This window comes from Eptatretus burgeri, chromosome 2 (genome assembly GCF_056783735.1).
Source record: "Eptatretus burgeri isolate ZD-2024b chromosome 2, Ebu_testis_v1, whole genome shotgun sequence".
Taxonomy (NCBI): domain Eukaryota; kingdom Metazoa; phylum Chordata; class Myxini; order Myxiniformes; family Myxinidae; genus Eptatretus; species Eptatretus burgeri.
Genome location: NC_140962.1, coordinates 155,085,488 through 155,107,669, shown reverse-complemented (window position 1 = coordinate 155,107,669; position 22,182 = coordinate 155,085,488). Strand labels below are relative to the sequence as shown.

General features: G+C 41.7%; 1 protein-coding gene across 4 annotated transcripts in view; it reads left to right on the top strand.

Moving 5' to 3' along the window:
• Window positions 1-21,822, top strand: part of LOC147033640 (uncharacterized) — a 53,762-nt gene extending 31,940 nt beyond the window's left edge. For 3 of the 4 annotated variants that reach the window (XM_085871709.1, XM_085871708.1, XM_085871710.1), the window contains 2 exons: window positions 15,303-15,588; window positions 16,977-21,822. In XM_085871709.1, the coding sequence (XP_085727835.1) occupies window positions 15,303-15,588; window positions 16,977-17,269 (579 nt within the window). In that variant the 3' untranslated portion in view covers window positions 17,270-21,822. Of the gene's footprint in view, window positions 1-14,432; window positions 14,486-15,302; window positions 15,589-16,976 lie in introns of all 4 variants that reach the window. The other variant, XR_015055572.1, reaches the window with a different exon arrangement.
• Window positions 21,823-22,182: the final 360 nt, after the last annotated feature.

Sequence of the window (22,182 nt, the reverse complement as noted above, 5' to 3'; positions counted from 1 at the left end):
ACATACTGTGTCGTCGGTTGAGACAGCCATCTGGCCTACTAGTCCAGACCGTGCACACCCAGTCCCTCATCTATCCACCCCTTCTGCTGTGCACAAACAATGACACTGGCTGGAAACTTGTCTTTGGGAATTGTCTTCCTTTTGAATATGATAAACGCAGGAAGCTTGTTGCCGTCTGCGGTGCAGGCAAGCATGACTGTGAATCGGTCCTTCTCGTGACCAGTAGTGTTGATCGTCACATTGCACGCAAGCTTATTTGAGGTGGGTGCTCCATTATTAGACTTGTAGCGGTTCTTTCTCTCCAGAGACCGATAGCATCCGTTCGCTCGTTGAACATAACCAGTGTGTTTTCCCTCTAACGGAGATGGGTCAAGAAGGGTGGGACAAGCTGAGAGTGAGTTGCGAGAGGTTTGGTGCACAGCTTAACATGAAGGACGCTCTCGCTGTTGTTTTTCTTGTTTGCTATATTTGGGGTGTTAATAAACAGGGTTTCACAATTTTTTTTTAAAATTAAGTTGTCCAATGAGTCACAGCAGAAATGGTTTGGAACTCACGAAAAAAAAAAATTCTCACCTACGAGCGTGCTCCTTTGCTTTCCCAATCGCCACTCCGATTTTTAATGTACCTCTCAGCTTTGTATGCATCTTACTCATCTGTAAGCTGTCTCTCAGAACGTTCACTCCAGATGAGACACTCGCAAACGGCTTTTTTTTCCCTTCGTTCCGGAGGCTCCTGAGCGTCTTCTTCGTCTTCGCGAGCGTGTTTGCCTTGGATCTTTTTTTTATCTTAAAAGTGATAAACTTACAACATAGCTTATAAATTATATTGTGACTCACAAATACCACCCGTTGCTTTGCTGCCGGGAATAGTAAAGGGGGAGAGAGAAAAAGAGGGTGGAATGGGGAGGGAGTGCGAGTGAGGATGGGTGGGGGAAGGGAAGACTGTGTGAGGTGAGAAGAAGGGAAGGTAGATGTGCGGTGGAGCGTTAATTTCAGCGTGGATGTGTCCAGAGAAAAACACCGCCTGGATGCATCTGGAAACAGGGCTGGCCGGAGACAAACATCGCTTGGACATGTCGTGAGACAAACTCCTGTCCGGACATAAACCCTGTCCGGACAAACCCCGTCCAGGCATAACCACCATCCGGATATGGCCCGAGACATACACAGAGGGAGACAGAGGTGAGTGGAGAGTGGGAGGAGGGTGCTGCACTGTATTTGGAGGGGTCGAGCAAGGATGAGAGATGGAAATAGAGGCTTTATGACCAACACACACACACTTGGCTGATATCGGCAACAACCCAAAAACTATGAGTAGCTTTTACCGAAAAACAACATTGCATTTATACAAACGTTTCAGGGATATGTTCACAAATATTGATCTTTATAAACACCTGCATGTAACAGGTGGAAAAAAAAACAACAAAAAAAAACCAATTTGGCTTGGTAATTCAGAAAACGTGTTAATACTGCAAACGGCTGGGAAATCAGGTGTTATGTCACAACCACTCGCTCAGGGTGACGGGGCAGGCAAAAGTGTCCACAGTGAGTGAACAATTTGCTCAGAGGGATGTAGTGCAGCACTGCTATCGACTGTAAGGTGTTACAGTGTGGCTACAAGTGGCAAGTGGCTTCAGCATTCATGCCAGCATTCCAATTTAATGGTTGATTGGAACTGATGGGCCAGGCTGTCACTGCATATCATGTAGGATCCCTTTAACTTTGAAGCTGGTCACCGCACACACAGCAGTTGATGAAATAAAATGATTTTGTTCAAATAATGATTTTATCCACAAAAGCGTTGCTGCTTAATGCACAACAACCCTGGAGACATCGCAAAGTTCAATCGTCCGTGAAATAAACATTGCAGGTAATCCGCCATCTTGCCTGCTCGTCTGTGCACTTGGCACGTGGTACATCAGTTTGAGGTCCGCACAAACGTTTTAATTTTTTTTTTAAACCAGATTTCCTTTGCTTCCCTCTTGAGCACCTCACGAAACCTCCTAAAATATAGATAAAGATCTGGCAGATGCTATGGAGAGGCAGTCCCTCTGGGCGACAGGGTGTGAGGTCGAGCAGTGAATGCATTAAATCGCACAGCTCAATGAAGCTCGTTAATTTTGTTACGTTCCGAAATTTTTTTGTTCACGCGATATAATTCTCCAAACAGTAGAACAAGATAAGTTTAATGTTTTGGAAATTTCACATTTTCTTCTGTATCTTTGTTGAAGGAGGAACATAGCCGAGCTTGCTTGAAGTGAATCGGTATATCGGCTTCGTTATAAGACTCGTTATTTCTTTAAATTATCAGATTTCACTCGAGATTTCGACACTTATTTAGTCCGGACGATACCCGATCCTCAAAACCGAAATAATATTTCGATGATATTCTTTAATTGGTCCGTGAGAGGAGATCATGGAAAATCTTATCATATAATGCATGAAATCGCTCCAAGCTCCGAATTTGAAAACTATTGCACTTACAACGGTGATGTATACAGTGATTTGTGGCTCTGATGAACAGGCATTTTTTTGATAATATGACTGAGGAAAGTGGAAAAAAACCCAACTTTATCGTTCAGCAATAGTTGCGGCCTGTTCCAAGTCAAGGCATCGTTGAGCAGGCCAAAAATCTTGGCTGCTTCAGACCCCAGCGAGGTTACCCAGGAAACGCCTTGAGAGCCGAGAGAGCAAGGTGGCAGAGGATCGCCTGATGAAGGATATAATTAAATATCGCCTGTTAATTATCTTCAAATGGAGTGTTTTAATTAATCCAAACACCCAATTTTCACTCTTGCATTTCCTTAGAGTTTTCTTCACATGCATGCAAAGTTTCAGGATGCTTGGGGTTTTTTTTTTGGTTTTGGAGTTATGGAGGAGACATGCACACACACACACACACACACACACACACACACACACACACACACACACACACACACACACACACACGTAGATAAATAATTTATAAACTTAATTTTGTACATTTAAATATTGAAATCACGGAAGAATCTCATCTACACGAGATGAGAAAACCTTCCATAAAAGCCTCTGTTGTGCTGGTACGCTTTTGAGATTTCTGAGCATCTTTGAAGTTCGCATTTATTTAATTTTTTAACCGCGCATAAGTACCTGATCACCAATAATGTGAATCGCTCTTTATAAAGTTATTATATCCTCAATCTGCAAGTGTCCTCGCCAAAGACTTTAGCTCTCGTGAATAATTCTTCTTTTAATGCGAGACCAGGTGTTCTTCCTCTTTTGTATTTAATTGCATTTTCAGAGCCGCGATCCTCCATCAACATCACGCACCGAAACTTCGGTCGTCTCCAGGTTTTTTAGTTAATTGACTTCCGCACATGATTCATAAAACACTGTACAAACTCTTAACCTGAATCGATTTTCATAATTAAAATGGGAAATTTATCTTGACAGCAGTTCTGACGACTAAAATATTAGTATACATTTGGAATATAATTGAAATTCAGCATTGATCATTTTTAGCTCGCCTGTTCGAAAAACAGAGTTATAGCGATACCCCCGGCGTGAGCGTGAAAATGTTAAAGTTTTTGGTGCAAGTTATTTCCTTTCGAATGTTTTTATCTACCACACTTTTTTTACTGATTACAATATACAAATACATATATTGCTTTAAAATTATTTGGATCAGACTTCACTGCAATGCTTTATAAAAAATATGATTAGACTAGTCTTTTAAAAACGATAAATGTATAAACAGGCGAGCAATGGGTGGCTTTGACACCAACTCTCTTGTTAAGACCCATGGTTTTTCTTTTTCGCTACCCTTCTATTAACCGCAACCCTAACTTTGCCAATTAAAAAAAAAATGCGATTATACACCGAAAAGTTTGTGTTTGTGTTTGTGTTTATATATTGTTACGGCTGTGGAAATTCGCATTACACCATAAAGGGCCTGCAGGTGAGATATCTTCATCGGTACAGGTGCAGTTAGCCCAAACCCATTGTATAGAGGGAATTTGTGTGATTCATCCAGGCTGCGACGCTTTGAGTTAGCCATTTTTTCTTTCTCTATTGTTATTTTCGACCATGAAGCCACCAACAACGCAAACAGCCACGACCCTTACCTTCACAACTCCATCCCGCAAACATCGCTTCACCGCCGTTCCCAAACGACACCATAACCATCAAACCACCACCGAAAACCCTCCACCACCTTCGCCTCTTTCCTTCACAACCAACAACCGCACCACCTGTAAACAGTGAACGTCAGGCTGTCTCAAGCCCGTTCGGCGATTGGTGCCGAACGCACCGAGCCGCGAGCACGAATGGCGGCCTTTCCGAGGGGAAATTCGGATCAGAAACGCTTCACGCCCACTTCTCCTCCGTCCATTTGGCGAGCGCGGGGCGGCTTGGCCCCACCTCCAAGCGTGTGTATGTGAAGTCCGTATATGCAAATTTTAGGATCAGGAGAGGTTCACGCCAATATTTGCCCGACCAATGGCTGACCGGGGGGGGGGGGGCGGCGTGGCCCCACTTCCAATCGCGTTCTGATCCTAAAATTTGCATATTGGCTGCTCCTGCTGCTTATAAAAAGGCGAGCGCAAGGCGAATTGAAAAGAGTTGGGTTTTGGAGTTGCTTGAAGAGTGTCGTCGAAAAGAGAGTTGGGTTTTGGAGTTGCTTGGAGAGTGTCGTCGAGAGGTTGCTTTTGGGGGACAAGGAGCATTGCGTTGGTGGAGTCGAGTCGAGTGCGCACGGTGGAACTGCAAGCAAGGGAGCTCGGGTCCGAGGCAGGAAGGACGGCGGTCGGCGACGAGGTTGCGGTGTGGGGGATTGCTCGACTCGTCGCGGGACCCAAGCCAGCCAGCCATTCCCCTCCCCCAGGGCATCAACAATTCCCCCTTCCCCCCGCGCTGAGATAGTGCAAAAGGGGGCCCCGTTCCCACCCCACCCCAAACGTCGTTCCAACGAAACCCGCCAAGGGGCACGGAGTCGGGGCACAGCGGCGCGGCCACATTTGCGGCTTGCCCACCAACGCGTCACGAGGATGCGGGTAAGACCTCCCCAGTCTCGCGGACCTGGCCGCTCCTCCAGGTTGCGTGCACATTTGGCCTACGGGCCTGTCTGCCTCCTTGTCTGTGAGGGTGGCTTTCCTTTGCTTTTGTGTAAATGTGTGTTGGCGCCGTCTGTGAAGTAAAACTGTATAAGTGTTGCTGTGTGTGCGCGTAGTCGGTTTTAGCTCTTACATTTGCTTTATGTGCATTTTGATTCTGTATGGCTGTATATACGTGCTTTCCGTGTGCCGGGAAATAAAAGGCTTGCTTGTTGAACTGTGCCCGTTTCGCTTTGTCTTTTCTCTATTGACCCTCCATCTTGCTTCACGTAAGGGGTTCGTAGTGGGTGCAACATCCCGGTAATTAATCGGAACCGTCCAGGTCGACAATAACACCGCTCGGTTATCCGGATAGTACGGAACGGGCCGCCCAAGCGGCTCGTGTCCGGAGTCGACCTGCAGCGAGGTACGATCGCCCGGTTTACCATCCGCGTGGGTACTTAGGTAGGTCGAGTTTGGCAAACAACCCTATCCTACGCGGGTGGCCGATTGGCACGATTGTGGTGAGGTCGAAAGGCCCACCCGTGACTACCTCCCGGCGTTGGTCCGAGAGGGTCACGACAGAATTGTCCGTCCGGTGGGCGACGTGCCGCGATTCGAGTTACGCGGCCGTTCGCACGCCGGTGGGTGCGAATTCGCACAATATGTACACATACACATGCTGTTCCTTTTACCAATAGATGCAAAAATCTGATATTTCTCTTGTGGCCCTGGCACTAAACACACACACACACACACACACACACACACACACACACACACACACACACACACACACACACACACACACACACACACACACACACACACACACACACACACACACACACACACACACACACACACACACACACACACACACACACGTGTTTTTCTGCCGTGTTATAACTTGAGAACGCATTAATGGATTTCAATAAATCAAACTACGGTGGATTCAGGGAACTCCCGGGAAGGTTTGTGACAAAATATATATATATATATATATATATGATTTTTTTTTTCTTGCTGCATGTGTACAACGTGGCGAAACTGCAAACGCCAACTTGCGACGTTGGTTATCCCTTCACTCGGAATCCTTTTTTTTTTTCTTACCTTTTTGATTTTCCATCACAGCAAAGTGGTATCTGTCAGCGAAGCGATGGGTTTAATATTTTCGTATATAGATTTTTAATGTATATATTTTTCATATATATAATTTATATATACGAAAATTATTTTTTTGTCAGAAGGATGTCTCAATGCATATGGCTCAGTGCAGCATCACCTGATTGCCAAAGCATTGGATTTTTTATGGGTCCCCAACAAGGTGAGAAAGGTGATTGTCCAATATTATAATGGTTTTTTAATGCGTTTTTCTCCACCGAAGTACACAACCAAGTGGCAATAACTTGAATTCGGCATACCAATGGGGTGTGCCTGGGTGACAAAAGGAGTATGAACTGGTGTAGTTCGAGGTGGGGAGAAAAAACACAGCCACCAATAAGAGCCTTTATGGATGACATCACCATTCTGTCTCCTGAGTTGGAAGCAGCTAAAATGTTGTTGAAGCAATTAGAGGAACTCATTAAATGGAGCCAGATGGAATTTAAGCCAACGAAGAGCAGGAGTTTTTCTATGTAGAATGGTAAAGTGAAAGAGGTTCATTTTGTGGTGGCTGGGGATAGAATCCCAACATTGAATGAACAGCCAGTTAAGAGTCTTGGCAGATGGTATGCACAACCGTTAATGGATAGACATCGAGGAATCGAGGTGCAGAAGCAACTTGTGCAGGGTCTATCGACAATTGATGGTTGTGGCTTGCCAGGGAGGTATAAGATATGGAGCTACCAATTTGGGTTGCTGCCTTGTGTCTTATGGCCTCTCCAAATATGTGAGATTGCTCTAACAAGAGTGGAGAGGATGGAGAAGATGGTCAATTCATACATGTGGAAATGGTTGGGTTTGCTAAAGATGTTCGCTAGTTTGGTGTTATACAGCAGCAGTTCAAAGATAAAGCTGCCATTTAAGTCACGAGCTGAAGAATATAAGATTGGGGAAGCCAGATTCCAAATGATGCTTCGAGATTCAAAAGACCCAGTGATCGGTGAACTGGGGCCAAAGATAAGGGGAACTAAGTGGGATGTTCAGAGGATGGTTGAAGATGCAGAGAGTAGTTTGCAAATGAAGGAAATCATTGGGGCAGTGCAGAAAGATAAGAAAGGATTTGGTTGGAAAGAACAGAATCGGTGGCCACAAGTGAGTGTAGGTGGGAGATGAGAGATGATTATCGAAGAGATTAAATGTATGGAAGAGGAGAGAAGAACGGTTCAAGCTACAAGTCAACCTCAGCAAGGAGCATGGAGAGCATGGGAGATGGTTGTGCAGAAGAAGGTCAGCTGGGCATTGCTGTGGAAGATGGAGCCACAGCGATTAATCTTTGCACTTAAATCGATGTATGACCAGATGCCAACTGCGGTGAATCTGGCGAAATGGAAATTGGCCGAGTCAGTAGAATGTACCAAGTGTGGTAGAAGAGAGACATTAGAGCATGTACTGTCTGGTTGCCCGAAATCTCTAGTCAGGTATACTTGGCGACATAACCAGGATTTGCGAGAGATTGTCGAGGTTACGAAAAGGCTTGTGATGAGGCAAATAAATCAGATATAAAAGAGAAGACCATTATCACGTTCATAAAGGAGGAGGAGAAAGTAAGGTTAAGTAACATCAAGGGGGCAGCGTGCATTTTAACGCCAGGTGTGGGCTGGCAGGTAGATGCAGATTCGGACAGAGCGATGAGATTCCCATCTCACGTTGCAGTCATCCAACAAAGACCTGATTTAATTATTAATTGGTCTGATGTAAAAAGGGTCATCATCGTTGAGCTGACAGTACCATTGGAAGGAAATATGGAATGGGCGTATGAAAGAAAGTTGTGGAGGTATAAAGATGTAAGAGAAGTGGGTGGAACTACCAGAGAAGTGATGTGCTACCAGTGGAAGTGGGTTGTAGGGGTTTTGTGGCAAAGTCTATGCTGAAGTACCTCAATATGATTGAGCGTCATCTAAGCAAGTCAAGAATACTGTGACTCAATAACAGGAGGCAGCAGAGATAGCCTCATTGTGGATTTGGAGGCAGAGGCGAGTGCAGTGATTCCATCCACATGTAAAGGCAGGTCTGTGGGGATCTATATCTGGTCAATGATATCCGGTGATGAGCATGTGGGCTGATGTCGCTTGGTGGTGTGTGTGCTGCACTGCTGGGGCCACCCATGAGGAGCTGTACTGGAGTAGGCCCAAAACGGTGATTATGCATGGGTTCCACCTGAGGAGAGCGACATCGAGCAGTGTCCTCACAACTCCAACTGCCACCACCACCCCTTCCTCCCAAACATGATTTACAGTGGATATTGGTTTGCGGGCGCCAGCAGAGACCACTATTTTCATTGTGTCTGTCTGTCTGTCTGTCTGTGACTCTCTCCAGAGCATAGCTCTGTGACGTTTGATGCGACCTTTATGAAACTTGGACACAAGCTAGATATCATGGTCTAGTTGCGTCTTTTTGTATGAGGGGCGTCCCACGCCCCATTGTGGACGGAGCCACGCCCACTTGAACTTTTTTTTTCTCTTTTTTTTTCTCGCAATTTCATTTCTTAGAAGCTGTGCGTAATGTCCATAAGTACAACATATAAAAAACCCGATTTGATTTGGTCAATTTTTACGGAAGAGATAGGTTTTACGGTAGGGCTTCCTCAAAAGCTTCCACTAACTCAATTGTACCTATCATGGCATTGTTCAACTAGAACGGGCACTCGTAGAGCGCATACCTTCACCGCAGCCACTAGTTACCTTTGTATTAAGTTGTCCACAACGCATCTCAATACAAAGATGCATTTCGTGACCCCCATGACCTTTGACCCACAACCGCTACCTAGGGTGACAATAGTACTATACCTTGTGTCATTTCAGAAGATGGGGAATTGAACACTGAACAATTTGGAGTTGATTTGATGTAAATCGGAAACATATTAACCGTTTTCATCATGAAAAAACGATGTTGACCTTTTTGTGACCTTGACCTTTGATCCGATCGCTCCCAAAATCTAATGGATTTGTCCTTTCATGATGCCAAACAAATCCAAAACAATTAAAGCCTCTCTGCGTTTTGTTTTTTTGCGTTAAGTTGTCCACAACGCTTTCCGATATAAATGTGAATTTGTGTGACCCCCTTGACCTTTGACCCCCAACCGCTGCCTTGGGTGACAAAAGTACTATACCATGTGTCATATTAGAGGACGGGGAATTTAATTTTGAACGTTTTGGAGTTAATTTGCTGTAAATCAAAACAAAATTGACAATTTAATCGCGAAAAAACGATTTTGACCTTTTTGTGACCTTGACCTTAACCTTTGATCCGATCGCTCCCAAAATCTAATCGATTTGTCCTCGTGATGCCAAACACATTCACAAAATTTCATGACAATCTGCGAAGTGGTTTTTGTGTAATGTTGTCCACAACACTTCCCAATCAAAAACTCCATTTTGGTGACCCCCTTGACCTTTGACTTCCACAGACTAACTAGGGTTGCAAACACTATACCATACGCTACATCAGTGGATCGGGATTTGAATACTGAACATTTTGGACTTAATTTGATGTAAATCAGAACAAAATTGACACTTTAGTCGCAAAAAAACGATTTTGAACTTTTTGTGACCTTGACCTTGACCTTTGATCCGATCGCTCCCAAAAGCTTTGCCTGGCGTCCTTGAATGGAGGGAATTGGCACATCATCTCTGAAAATTTCATGCAAATCAGTCCAGCAGTTTTTGCGCAATGTTGTCCGCACACATATTTACCAATAAATAAATACACAGGGGTCAATACAATACCTTCGTCAAACGAAGTTTGCGAAGGTAATAATGGCCGCGAACCATCATCGCCTCCCGGCTTGTTATTATCTTGCCAAAACGAAGTTTTTGCAAGATATGTTAGTCAGCTTGTATGTTTTTTTGTTTGTTTGTTTGGTTGTTTGTCTGTAATCACGTATAAAAAATTCTGCAGAGCACAGTTATCATTGGAAATTTTTGTAACTTCGCATATCAGAGGCCTATAGAGGTCCCTTTCAGCACATAAAATTTTGAAGGTCAAGGTCAAATGTCAAGGTCACTTTGTCGCAAATCAGGGGAGTCGACGAAACCCTTATTTTTTGAGTAATTTTGATCGGATCGTCTTCAAACTTCATGGGAATATAGTTCATCGTCTGGCGCTCAGCTAATTAATTTTTCGTGGCAATTGGCCTTGACCTTCATGGTTAACGCCTGAGGTCAAACATATTTGACCCCAAGGTCAAATTTTCAAGTTTTAGGAACCATATCGTGTAGTACCTCAAATTGAACACCTCTGAGTGCTTTCTAGATATGTCAAGCTTGAGACATTATGACGTCATTTGGTGACGTTATGAGGCAAAAGCATATTTTTCATGGTTACTCTGTTGAACGATTCTCATCGGAATCTCTCATAGGCAGATATTCCTCAAGGAGTCGCTCCTGGTGGATAGCAGCTCTGTTCACCTCAGTGTGACCTTAAAGAAGTCACACGTGGTCACCTTTTGGCAAGATACGGGTCACCCTGCGGGTGACATTGGTTTATTTTTTGTTTTTTGGTTTTTCAATGGCTTCACTCGGTTATGTTTTCTTGTCCGTCTGTCTGCCTGTTTCTGTTTTTTTTTTTGTCTGTGAGCAGGATATCTTAAAGAGTTATGGATGGATTCGGACGAAACTGAGTGGACAGGTTGGGTGTTTGACAAGGACAAATTGATTTGATTTTGGTGCAGAACAGAGCAAAGTTATAAACTGTGTGACAAATGTTTGATGTCTGCAGTATTGGTGATCATGGAGATGGAGTATTTGGAGTAAGTATGTCGACTTGTCACACTTTAGGATTCGTGTAGATAGTTTAACGGAATGTGAAACATTTGGAGATGAAAGTGAACCTGGAAGCTGAAGATCACCAGCATATCTGCCAGTGATAGTTGAAGCAATAGGGAGTAACAAAGAAGAATGGCACTGAAGTCTTAAACACCATGTCGGGGAATGTTACGACAAACGAACGACAATTGGTGGCTGTCCAGGGTTCAGTGACGATCCTGAAAAGAAACCTCAGAAGAGAAATAGGATGACAACAAAACTTCCTGATCCTTTAACGAAATGGATATGGATAGCTCGCATCCTGTAAGGATTCCGTTCCACCTTCTGAAACCCACAAATTGAGATTTCAACCAATGGTAGAAGCGAAGGACACAGCTGAGGTGTCTCGTAAACCTGGATGTATCTTTTGGTAGTTTTCTTCCCTCCGCCACCGAAGGTGGACAGGGTTATATTTTCACAATTGTTTGTCTGTCTGTGAACAGGACATCTCAGAAAGATGTGGACCAATTCAGGTGAAATTTGGTGCATGTTGGGTTTGTGACAAGGACAAAATAATTCGATTTTGGTGAAGATCTGGCTCCAGATCTGGGTACTGGAGTTGCTTCAACTGATTCTTCACCATTGACAGATGGGACCATATATATATATATATATATATATATATATATATATATATATATATATATATATATATATATATATATATATATATATATATGTATATATATGTATATATGTGTATATATGTGTATATATGTATATATGTATATATATGTATATATATGTATATATGTATATATATGTATATATATGTATATATGTATATATATGTATATATATGTATATATGTATATATATGTATATATATATATATATATATATATATATATATATATATATGTATATATATATATATATATGTATATATATATATATATATATATATGTATATATATATATATATATATATATATGTATATATATATATATATGTATATATATATATATGTATATATATATATATGTATATATATATATATATATATATATATATATATATATATATATATGTATATATATATGTATATATATATGTATATATATATATATATATGTATATATATATGTATATATATATGTATATATATATGTATATATATATATATATATGTATATATATATGTATATATATATATGTATATATATATGTATATATATGTATATATATATATATATATATATATATATATATGTATATATATGTATATATATGTATATATATGTATATATATGTATATATATGTATATATATGTATATATATGTATATATATGTATATATATATATATATATATGTATATATATATATATATATATATATATATATATATATATATATATATATATATATATATAATATAATGCATAATACCAACCTTGCACACTAAAAACTCGGCTCGCCATCACACGATCCCAATGAAACTGCTGTGGCACTTAGCGGACATGCCGACAATGTTTGGGAAGTCTTGGCGTTCCATAGTACCACTTGCATTTTGCACAATGCGTATTTTTGTCATTCCCCATGTACGGTCTGTCATCTGCTACCAGCTATGTTGTACTACTATCCCGTGCATGTGCACGGGTATCATTAGTATAATATATAGCACGATATCTCAAAACTTGGTAGATGATTTGGTTCGGTGACGAGAACAAGCCGATTCGATTTTGGTTCCGGTCCAGATCCAGATCTGACCTATCAGCGGGATACTAAACTTAAACTGTTCAGCCTGGCAGAGGTATGCATTCTACCGAATGCCGTTGTAGTTTATTTTGCATCTCTCAGGCTCATCATGGAGCTTGTCCAGAAAAGCATGTAAGATAAAGACCTTGGTAGATATCATTAATCCTCCCCCTATGGAATCGGGGGATGCTAAAGCTGATGTTGGTTTTGTTTCTACAATTTGCGCCCCCAATATTTAATGGTACCATCTTGGAGTACTAGACCACGATTTAGGTTTTCCTTTTTTTTTCCTGCCAATGTCTAAGCTGTATCTCTGAACTCGCTGGGACTTTCAGAATGAAATTCTGCATCAGTAATGGGAATAAAAGGTATGCAGGTTTGACGACATAATGTTTTGACCTTTATCTAATTTTTAAGGTCATGATGTAATTATAGAAAATTTCCCTTTTCTTTTTTTTTAACCCTTGACTCCACTAATTTTTGGCTGATCGGGATGAAATTGCCCTCACTCGATAGCCTAGACTCAAGAGCAAGGTGCATTTACGAGTACCTCTCTGGGTTAAAGTTCAAATTCAAATGGCGGTCTGAAATAAAAGCGGAGTTTTGCGTCATCACTCATTTGGCCGATGTGAAATCTCAGACAGCTTGGCCTTCCAAGTTGTTCTTGCATCATTATCGTGTACCTGCACCAAAGTTGTGTGCCTGATATTTGATATCGTGTTCTTGACCTACTTTTATTGGATTGCAACCCAATTAACATCAAGGACAAATGTGTCCAAGAGCCACGTCCTAAAGGTTTTGTCTTCACCAGTAGAAGAAGAAGAAGAAGAAGAAGAACAACAACAACAACAACAACAACACGGAGCTCTCTTGGAGTCAGCGTTCGCAACGCGACGCGGCTAAAAAAAAAATATCTTTTTGACTTTAATAATTTTTGTCCGATTTTCATATTGTCGAGGTTTATGGCTGGATCGTAGAAGGGGACACATTTTCTGAACTTGCACTTTGTATAAATATTGAAGGTCAAATTCTTATCCTTTGGTGGTCCGAAAAAAAATGGCCATCTTTGGATCGCAGGTGCTGGGGGAGGCTTACCTTTGGAGATGGTTTTATGATCGCAGATATCCAGTTAGATGTGAATTGGAAGAACATTATGAGATTTGAACCTATAATCCGAGCAACACATGCTATCATTTCAGATGGGAATGATATACAGGCCAACCTGACTTCTTCATACCTGTTATCCGTTCCATTCTCTACGTTCTCAACATATTAGTCCTTGCTGTGCCTTTTGAAAGAATGCAAACTGTCACGAATCATGTTTTTAGTAAATGTACTCCTCAGCTTGGTTTTTTATTTATTTTTATTTATTTATTTATTCCCCCCTTGTTCCTACTTGTTTTCTCCAATTTTTTTTTTTTTACAGCTTCTGAAAGACATCTTTATACACAGACTTTTGCATATTCTGACTTCATCCTTCATTTTAACTTCAATTTCTTCTCTGTTTTATTTTAAACTAATCGTTTAATATATTTTTTTCTTTCATTTAATTTTTTTTTTTACCCCTTGTGATGGTTAAAAATAAAAAAAAGATTGCCACGAAAGGCGGTGTATAAAAGATTATTTTGAGACTCTTCTGAAGTCCTGTCATGAATGGACAATGCATGAGCACCATTTTGAATGTTGTGTTGTAGGTTTTGTTGATTCCATATCACCATTGTGCCGACTTGGTTACTCGACAAGAAAGGTAAAATTGTACTCCCAAGCATGTACCATGTGCAAATGTCAAAAGCAGTCAATATTGTGAACGTCATTATAGTTGTTGAGGAGCTCTGGGAAGGGTTCAAAACAGCATCGCGCTTACCTTGTGTAGGTCTTCTTAGGTTGCTTTATGCGGCTTCTTCAGCTGGAGGAGTGTGGGAGGGGTCAATTGTTTATATAAACCAAGTCACCTGGGTTTAGTTGATTTGGTGAGAGCTGATTGGCAATTCCCTCCATTCACAGGTGAGAGATGTGGGTGTGTATATATGTGTATATATGTATATATATATATATATATATATATATATATATATATATATATATATATATATATATAAACATACTTATACTAGACGACCCGTGAACCCGTTGAGTTCCCGTTGTGACAGTGGTTGATGGGGGGGAAAAAAAATCATTTCAAGAAAAAAAGATAGATTCAGCGAACTATACTGCTGAGCTTGTTTACATTGATCAAATTCTCCCGAAGAGAACTTGACTGAATCGGGAATTTATTTTTTAATAATTTTTTCGTTGCCCGATTTGAACAAAACTTGATACTGCACACCGCAGGAGAATGGTGAGTGAGGTGGCCCTAAAAAATTTTCACTATCGTGTACCGTTTTGGCTGTATTTCGGGAACATACATACAAGATGAGAGTTTTAGTAATATATAGATATATTTATATATATTTCAGGCTCAATAAGTCTATACACCATAAATTAACAGTTTGATTCAAGTTGTTTTTTGTGTAAAAGAGGAATTGTATTGCTTTACTAAATTGCTTGTGATGGGGTGCTGACAGGCGATGGACCCAACAGCTCAAAATGGTGTCTGTCCCATCCCGGCCTGGCTGGAGAAACGGGATTTGATGGTGGAAGTTCTCCGAGCCACGGTTACGGGGCTGGGGATCGAGATCCTCGGAGCCCTCTGCGCCCGCGCCGAGCCCGCTCCAGTGAGACTTCGACTTTGTTATTTAGCCACACAAAAGTTCACCTTTACCATGTACGCCAAACTTTGCTGGTTCATGGAGTCGTGCAGTGCGCAGCAAAGCTCAAAACCAACAAACATCTCCACACATGGAAAGAACGGTGAGGAGACTTGATCATGTTCAGTTAGTTGTCTCCTTTTTGTCTTTTCTGCTCACCTTTACACCGTTGCTTTAGCTGTCTTCTGCCTCTGGTATCTGCTGCCTGTGCTCCTGTGTTCAATATTGTCCTTCAAGGTGGTGGCTTCCAATAAGTCTGTTGGAAAACAAAATGGCCCTAGCCAAATAAATTGGTTGAACATCAAATCTTTTTTTAAAATTATTTTTTTAAGGGAAGAACGATGCAAATGGCCCTTTCTTTTATCTGCAGAATTTTGGAACCCAACCCATGTTTTCCAAGGAAATTTAAGAGTAAGCCACAAACATGTTCCCCAAAGACGTTTAGGAGTCGACGACAAGCTATGGACTGGCATGTCCTGTAGACCAGACAAGGTGGGACAGGCAGATAAATTCTTACCTTAAGATCATTAGCAATGCAGCTGAGATTTTACCAATGGTAATTTCATTATTGTTGAAGCGAGCCGCGATTCCCTTTGTGTTTATTGACTGGAAGCAGAATGGCCACATTTGTGCATCGGCAACATTGGTGGGGGTGATTTGCTTTGTGTTTCTGATAGACTCTGACTCAAATTGGCCACCTCACTCCTCAAACTTTATGCTCGGGAGCTTCTGAATGCAAAGGAGGAGACACGACCCATTTCCTACATCCCTCCACTAAAATAAATAAATAAAAGTCTGGATTGAGGATCATTGTTGGCACTTTTGTCACTTCAAAATAAACATCCCACCAATGTTTTACCAAGGATTTATTATTTTTCATGCCTGATGTTGGCTTAATGGTTAGGGTGGTGGACTTGGGATCCGAGGATCCTGAGTTCAAATCCCACTCAGCTGTTGAATTAATACCAGGTGGGGTTGACTCAGCCCGTCATCCTTCCGAGGTCGGCAAAATGAGTGCCATCTTGCTGGCATCCTGTGTCGGAGTGGCGATCGTGCCCAATAGCCAAGGAGACTGCTTGGGCAGCATCAACACTGCACAGAAGACGGTCCCAATGGTTGGATGAATTATTTTTCATGGCAAAGAAAAACATTGAATTTGATTGTTTTTATGACTTCCCGATCCTGGTGCTTTGTTTCGTTCTTTTTTTTTTTTGGTTATTTTTTTTTTAAACAAAAAGCAGTCAACAATAGGTGTAGACAGTTAGTCATCAACAGAATGCCAATGAAATCCAAGGCATAAGCAACACGCATTGCAATCATTGTGTAGTATGAATGCCAGACCAAGCAAACCTAGTGAAATGCCTGTGCTGGCACTGCCTTCCAAGAGCCATTATCATTGACTGATTTTTGTACTATTTTCCATTCTGGCTCCTCTGAAATTGCTGAATGAGAATTATTAAGTTTGTGTGTATTGTGTGTGCAATCTTGCAGGACAACCTGAAGATCTCATCAAGAAGGTCCCTTTCACGATCAACCTGTACAGCCTCAACACCCAGACTGATGTTCAGAGGAAAAAGACCAATGTTCGCCCGGCTTGCCCCAAAAGGAAGCACCAATGCAGTTATTGTGCTTATACTACTAATGATAAAAGCCATATAACTCGACACATTCGGATTCACACGGGGGAAAAGCCATTTCTCTGTGACGTGTGTGGAAGGAAATTTGCTCGTGCACAATCCTGCCGGAGCCACGCGGCTAAAACGCATTCCACTCTCCAACAGTGAAGAAGCACCCTTCGGTTTCCAAAGGTATAAAAGTGCAAATGTAGTCGCTGTCTGCAGTTGTGATGACAGGGAAGTGCACTTTGAACATGTGGACCGACTTGGGAGAGGAGATAAAATGCTGGTACGGCAAAACAAATCCAAATACAACAAGCGATGAAGAAACGTGATGCGAACGATGAAAACCACTCGGGTGGGGTGGGGTGGGAGTACATTGGTGGGGGGGGGGGGGAGGCAGAAGGAGTGGTGAGATTCCCAGGCAATGATGATGTCACACAAATTCTGCAAAGAAGTTCATAAGGATTCAAAGAAAATACCAGAAATGCAGCTTTGATTAAGAATAAAATATCCAATGCTAACGAGTCGAGCCGGTGCTGAAGATAATTTTATGGGGAAGAATTCTGTGCACAGCATTCACCAAGCACTTTACAAATCAAGGAATCTGAAGGAACAGAACTACCACCAAATACAGACAGATAGCATCAAGCAATGATGTAATGAAGAAGAGGCATCCATCTATATAACTGAAGAAGCATGTCGAAGACGATGCAGAAGAAACTAGAAGATCACTCGGGAGAGCGCATACCTCAGCCACGCATCGCCTGATCCACGAGAACATATTGGCCCAATACATTTTTGAGATATCGTGCTATATATCGTTTTTGGCCCTATCTCTCAATGGTGAAGAATCGCTTCTAAATTAAACAAGCCGGTAGGCGACGAGGGATCCGCGAGGATCGAAGTGCTGGATACAATGCTTTTCATTCTGACCGATCCACCGCCAAAGATTCATTGCCAAGACGTATTGGTTCACATACAATTGTTCCTCTGCCTGGCAAGATTTTTCCGATTGCGTATTTTGCCAACTGGCTCTCCTCATAAAAAATGATAGTAAATAGACACCCTATTTTTGAAGGACTACCATTTTAAAAATAAAACCTAAATCAAAAATCGGCTCGAGTATATTAGGGACGAATTAAGTAAAAAATAAAATGTGTATTTTTGTTGACATTACCTCAGATGACGGCAAACAGAGTGGACGTCAGAAGAATACGAAACAAAACGTAACGGAGAGAGAGACAGAGACAGAGACAGAGACAGAGACAGACAAAAAAAAACCATAAACAGAACAACAGATGTTCAGGAAAATACGAACCAGACCGTGGGTAGCGCGAGAAGACGTCCTGGTCAGTTGTTTTTGATGAACTTGGCAGTGTAGCAGACGATAACATAATGGGGGGGGGGGGGGGTGTAGAAATTTTTTTTAAAAGATGTTTTTCAAATTCCACATAACTTGATTTATACCATATTATTAGAAATCCACAAAGACAGAAATGCCGGTGATTCCATTTATTTTGGATCCTTTTCACTTTGGTCAATAACGTTTGGATCGAGGAGAGATCGAAGGTGGAACGACGGTGTAGTTCCTTACAACTACGGTGTAGACACCCTATTTTTGAAGGACTACCATTTGAAAAATAAAACCTAAATCAGAAATCGGCTCGAGTAAAATTTTCTAAATATCTCGAAGTGTTTAATTCCGAAGTCTCGTTTCTCCACATTCAAAACTGTAGGACAAGTATTGAAAATAGTGAACGTGCGGTTTTTTGGCCGCTGCATAGCAACGAAACTCAAACGTGCACATTCCCAGCTCATATGGCACCTGTCGCCAAGTTTCATCGAAATCGGTTTGCTGGTTTGTGCTGTGGAGCCTCGCGTTGCAGACACACACACACACACACACACACACACACACACACACACACACACACACACACACACACACACACACACACACACACACACACACACGGAAAACCCGACAATAAGGGATATCTAGTGAATCCAATAATTCTCGTATCCAGATCCAGATTCCGATATTCACCAAAATTGAATCGATTCTTTCTTGTCACAATCATGTCCACCAAGTTTCATCCGAATCCGTCCACAACTTTTTGAGATATCGTGCCCTATCTCTCAATGTTGAAGAATCACTTAAAAATCTAGTCGTCGGATCCAGATCAGGATCTTTCCCAAAATCTGATCAGTTCGTCCTTGTCACACAACCAACCTGCCCACAAAATTTCATCCGGATCCATCAAAACTTATTGAAATATCCTAAAGACAAACAAACAGACTGTTTCTCTTTGTAAAACCGCCGTTTGCATCAATATGTTTCCCAGATATGACGTCACTGGAAAACATAACCTCCTTCACCTTCGGTGGCAGAAGGTAACGATAGGCTATGGACGAAATGAACACCACTTATCCAGAAATGCGAGCCATCATTAAGGACACAATGAAACTATCAAATCATTTCAAAAGTGATCATCAAACTGTCAACAGCGTGGATTTGATTTCAAGAAGGCTATACATTGCATCCCACACACATGGATCGTACAACGTATCGAACCGTTTTAAATGGACACTTAAATTATCCGCTGAATGAAAGATTTGAGGGAGCAATGGAGCACAAAGTGGTAATACAAGGAAGAAACAGTTCAAATCCCACATGTTAAAGCAAGCTACTTTCCAGGGGTCTATCCTCCTCCTGTTATGCTTGGCTCTGGATACTTTGAGCAAATGATCAAGAACCAAGGATGTGGATAAAATCGAAATCTGAAAAATCCAACAAGATGTAATCCAAAGCAACAAACGATGTCACGCACCTGCACATGAACGGCCTCAAAAGTCTTTCTGGCAAACAAACAACTAACTGAACAGGGAAAATAGTGCCCCGAAGACATTGAAATGGAATTCGGACAAGACAAATGTCCCGACTTCACAATGATAGCGGGCAAAGTCGCAATGGCAAACCTAAAAATCGACTTGAGAAAACTACACGAGCTATAAACGATGCACAAAACTACCTTTTGAGGTAGAGGAGGAACAGCAAATTTGCCACAAACAAACATACTGCACAGTAGTCAAGGACTACCTGTGCGGAATACGTCCAAACCTGAAAACATGTCTCTCCCATAGAAACAAGCTAGCAGAGGAAGTGTTGCAATCGTCATCATCAATATACCATACCAGGTGCTTCTGAAGAACTCTCTTGGCAAGGGTCATGCTGGGTGGTTTGTTGTGGCCTTCTGAGCAGTCTTTCAGGTCAGGAATTGTTAATTGGTTAAGGGTGACAGAAAAGGGTAGGGAGAGTGAAAGAAGAACTTGACAAATAGGAAATGGAGAAAATGCGCTCACTGGCAGGGACCGCAGTTCACTCTCTCTCAAAAAGGATTGCTCTTCTAAAAGATTTAAAAGAACTAGACATATGTGGACATCAAACATCTTATGAAGAGTGTTTCACAAGATGATGAGGGTCACATTCAACATAAATTTGTGGAGTACTTGAAACCAAATACCAGAAGATTCCATAATGAAGGAATATGAATGGAAGCTGTTTGAGCTTCAAGGACTGTTTTAAGAGTGTTCGGAAACATTGCAACTTTATTACCTAAACAGAAGCTAATCAAGGACAGATACTTTTGGCCGTGGGTGAGGTTTGTTCCGACTCTGACTGCCACGAGGAGATCACTACTCCTTTGGGATGCTGTTTATCTGCAGTTTTGTGGAAAGATATTTTTTGCTGTCATCTTCATTTTCAGAATCCCTGAACGATTTGTCTGCGTCCACACATCACGGTTGCCCTTCGTATCCGAAGATGGCCACTCGTATGTAATACATGAACTACCTTGAGAATGTGTTTTCATTTATAGTGTGGGATCTACTGCCCAGACAACAACCACACTCTGAGATCGCAAACCTTGTGACCTGGGAAGAAGGAACCTTCAAGAAGACCAAGCCATTTGCTGCACCTGCAGTTGAGGCTTGTTTTTGTAATATGTTAAGGGTGCTGGTGATAGCTCGCTCAGTCTTGGCAGATACCTTGGGATCTTTATTGTCCTCGAACAACCAGTGTTGGCTGATGGTCCTCCAGCTTAACGGCCATCGGACCGATGCGCACACGTTGATGCCGATGGAACACCAAGATGAGCGTTTATAGCTGGTTCAGGATTGGAACCTAACATCTCAGAGGCCGAAGCTATCCTGCCAGCCACTGCATATCATCACCCCAACATGATGTGCACAAAGGCATTCCGTTTTGAAGTACAGTACCCGATTTGAGTAAATGTACGAATGCGGAGACGATATACACGCATGGTTTGTTTAAAACCAAGCGGAGAGGCGTGCTTGCACGGCCCTGTATAAAAGCACCGCGTGTTGCAAAGCTTTTAAAGACCCATCTCACCATACGAATCCGTTAGCGATCGGACATAGTCTATTAACACCACTTTATGTAAACCCCACGCATTGACATTCAATGAGAATCTGTCCTCACGCCTAGTATGTTCTCATTGCTCCAGGAGTGCACAGCTGAGGCCCCACCTCCAGATCAAATGATAAGTGCTCTTCTTTAACCTGTATATAATTTAGCAGTTTGAACGATCCGAGACCCCCTCACTCGTCGTTTGGTCAGTTTTGCAGGAAAATGTTTGCCCTTTAATTGGAAACGTTTTCGTTTGTCACGGCACAATAAATATGTTGTTTATGCAAAAGCAGAGTCACTGATTGATTTGTTTTTTTGTTTGTTTTATTTAACCCTTTGTTGCTGCTATAAGAAACAGGGTACTTGCTACCTACTATCTATTGATGGGACTTGTCCGTCCGTGCAGATGTTTGGCACAATTGGTTACAGACTAAAACCACTGCCGGTGGAACACGAAGATGAGATATCAACACCTCGTGATGAGACGCGAGGATTCCCAGATATTCCATACACGTCTCGTGGCGGTGAATAAAGGGTAGAATGTTGCCTTTCAAACATGGATTTGTTTATCACAGGTCGTGCAACAATTATTTTTGATGGATTGCTCGATGAGAACATTGCATCATACAGTATCCCATCCCTCTACGTG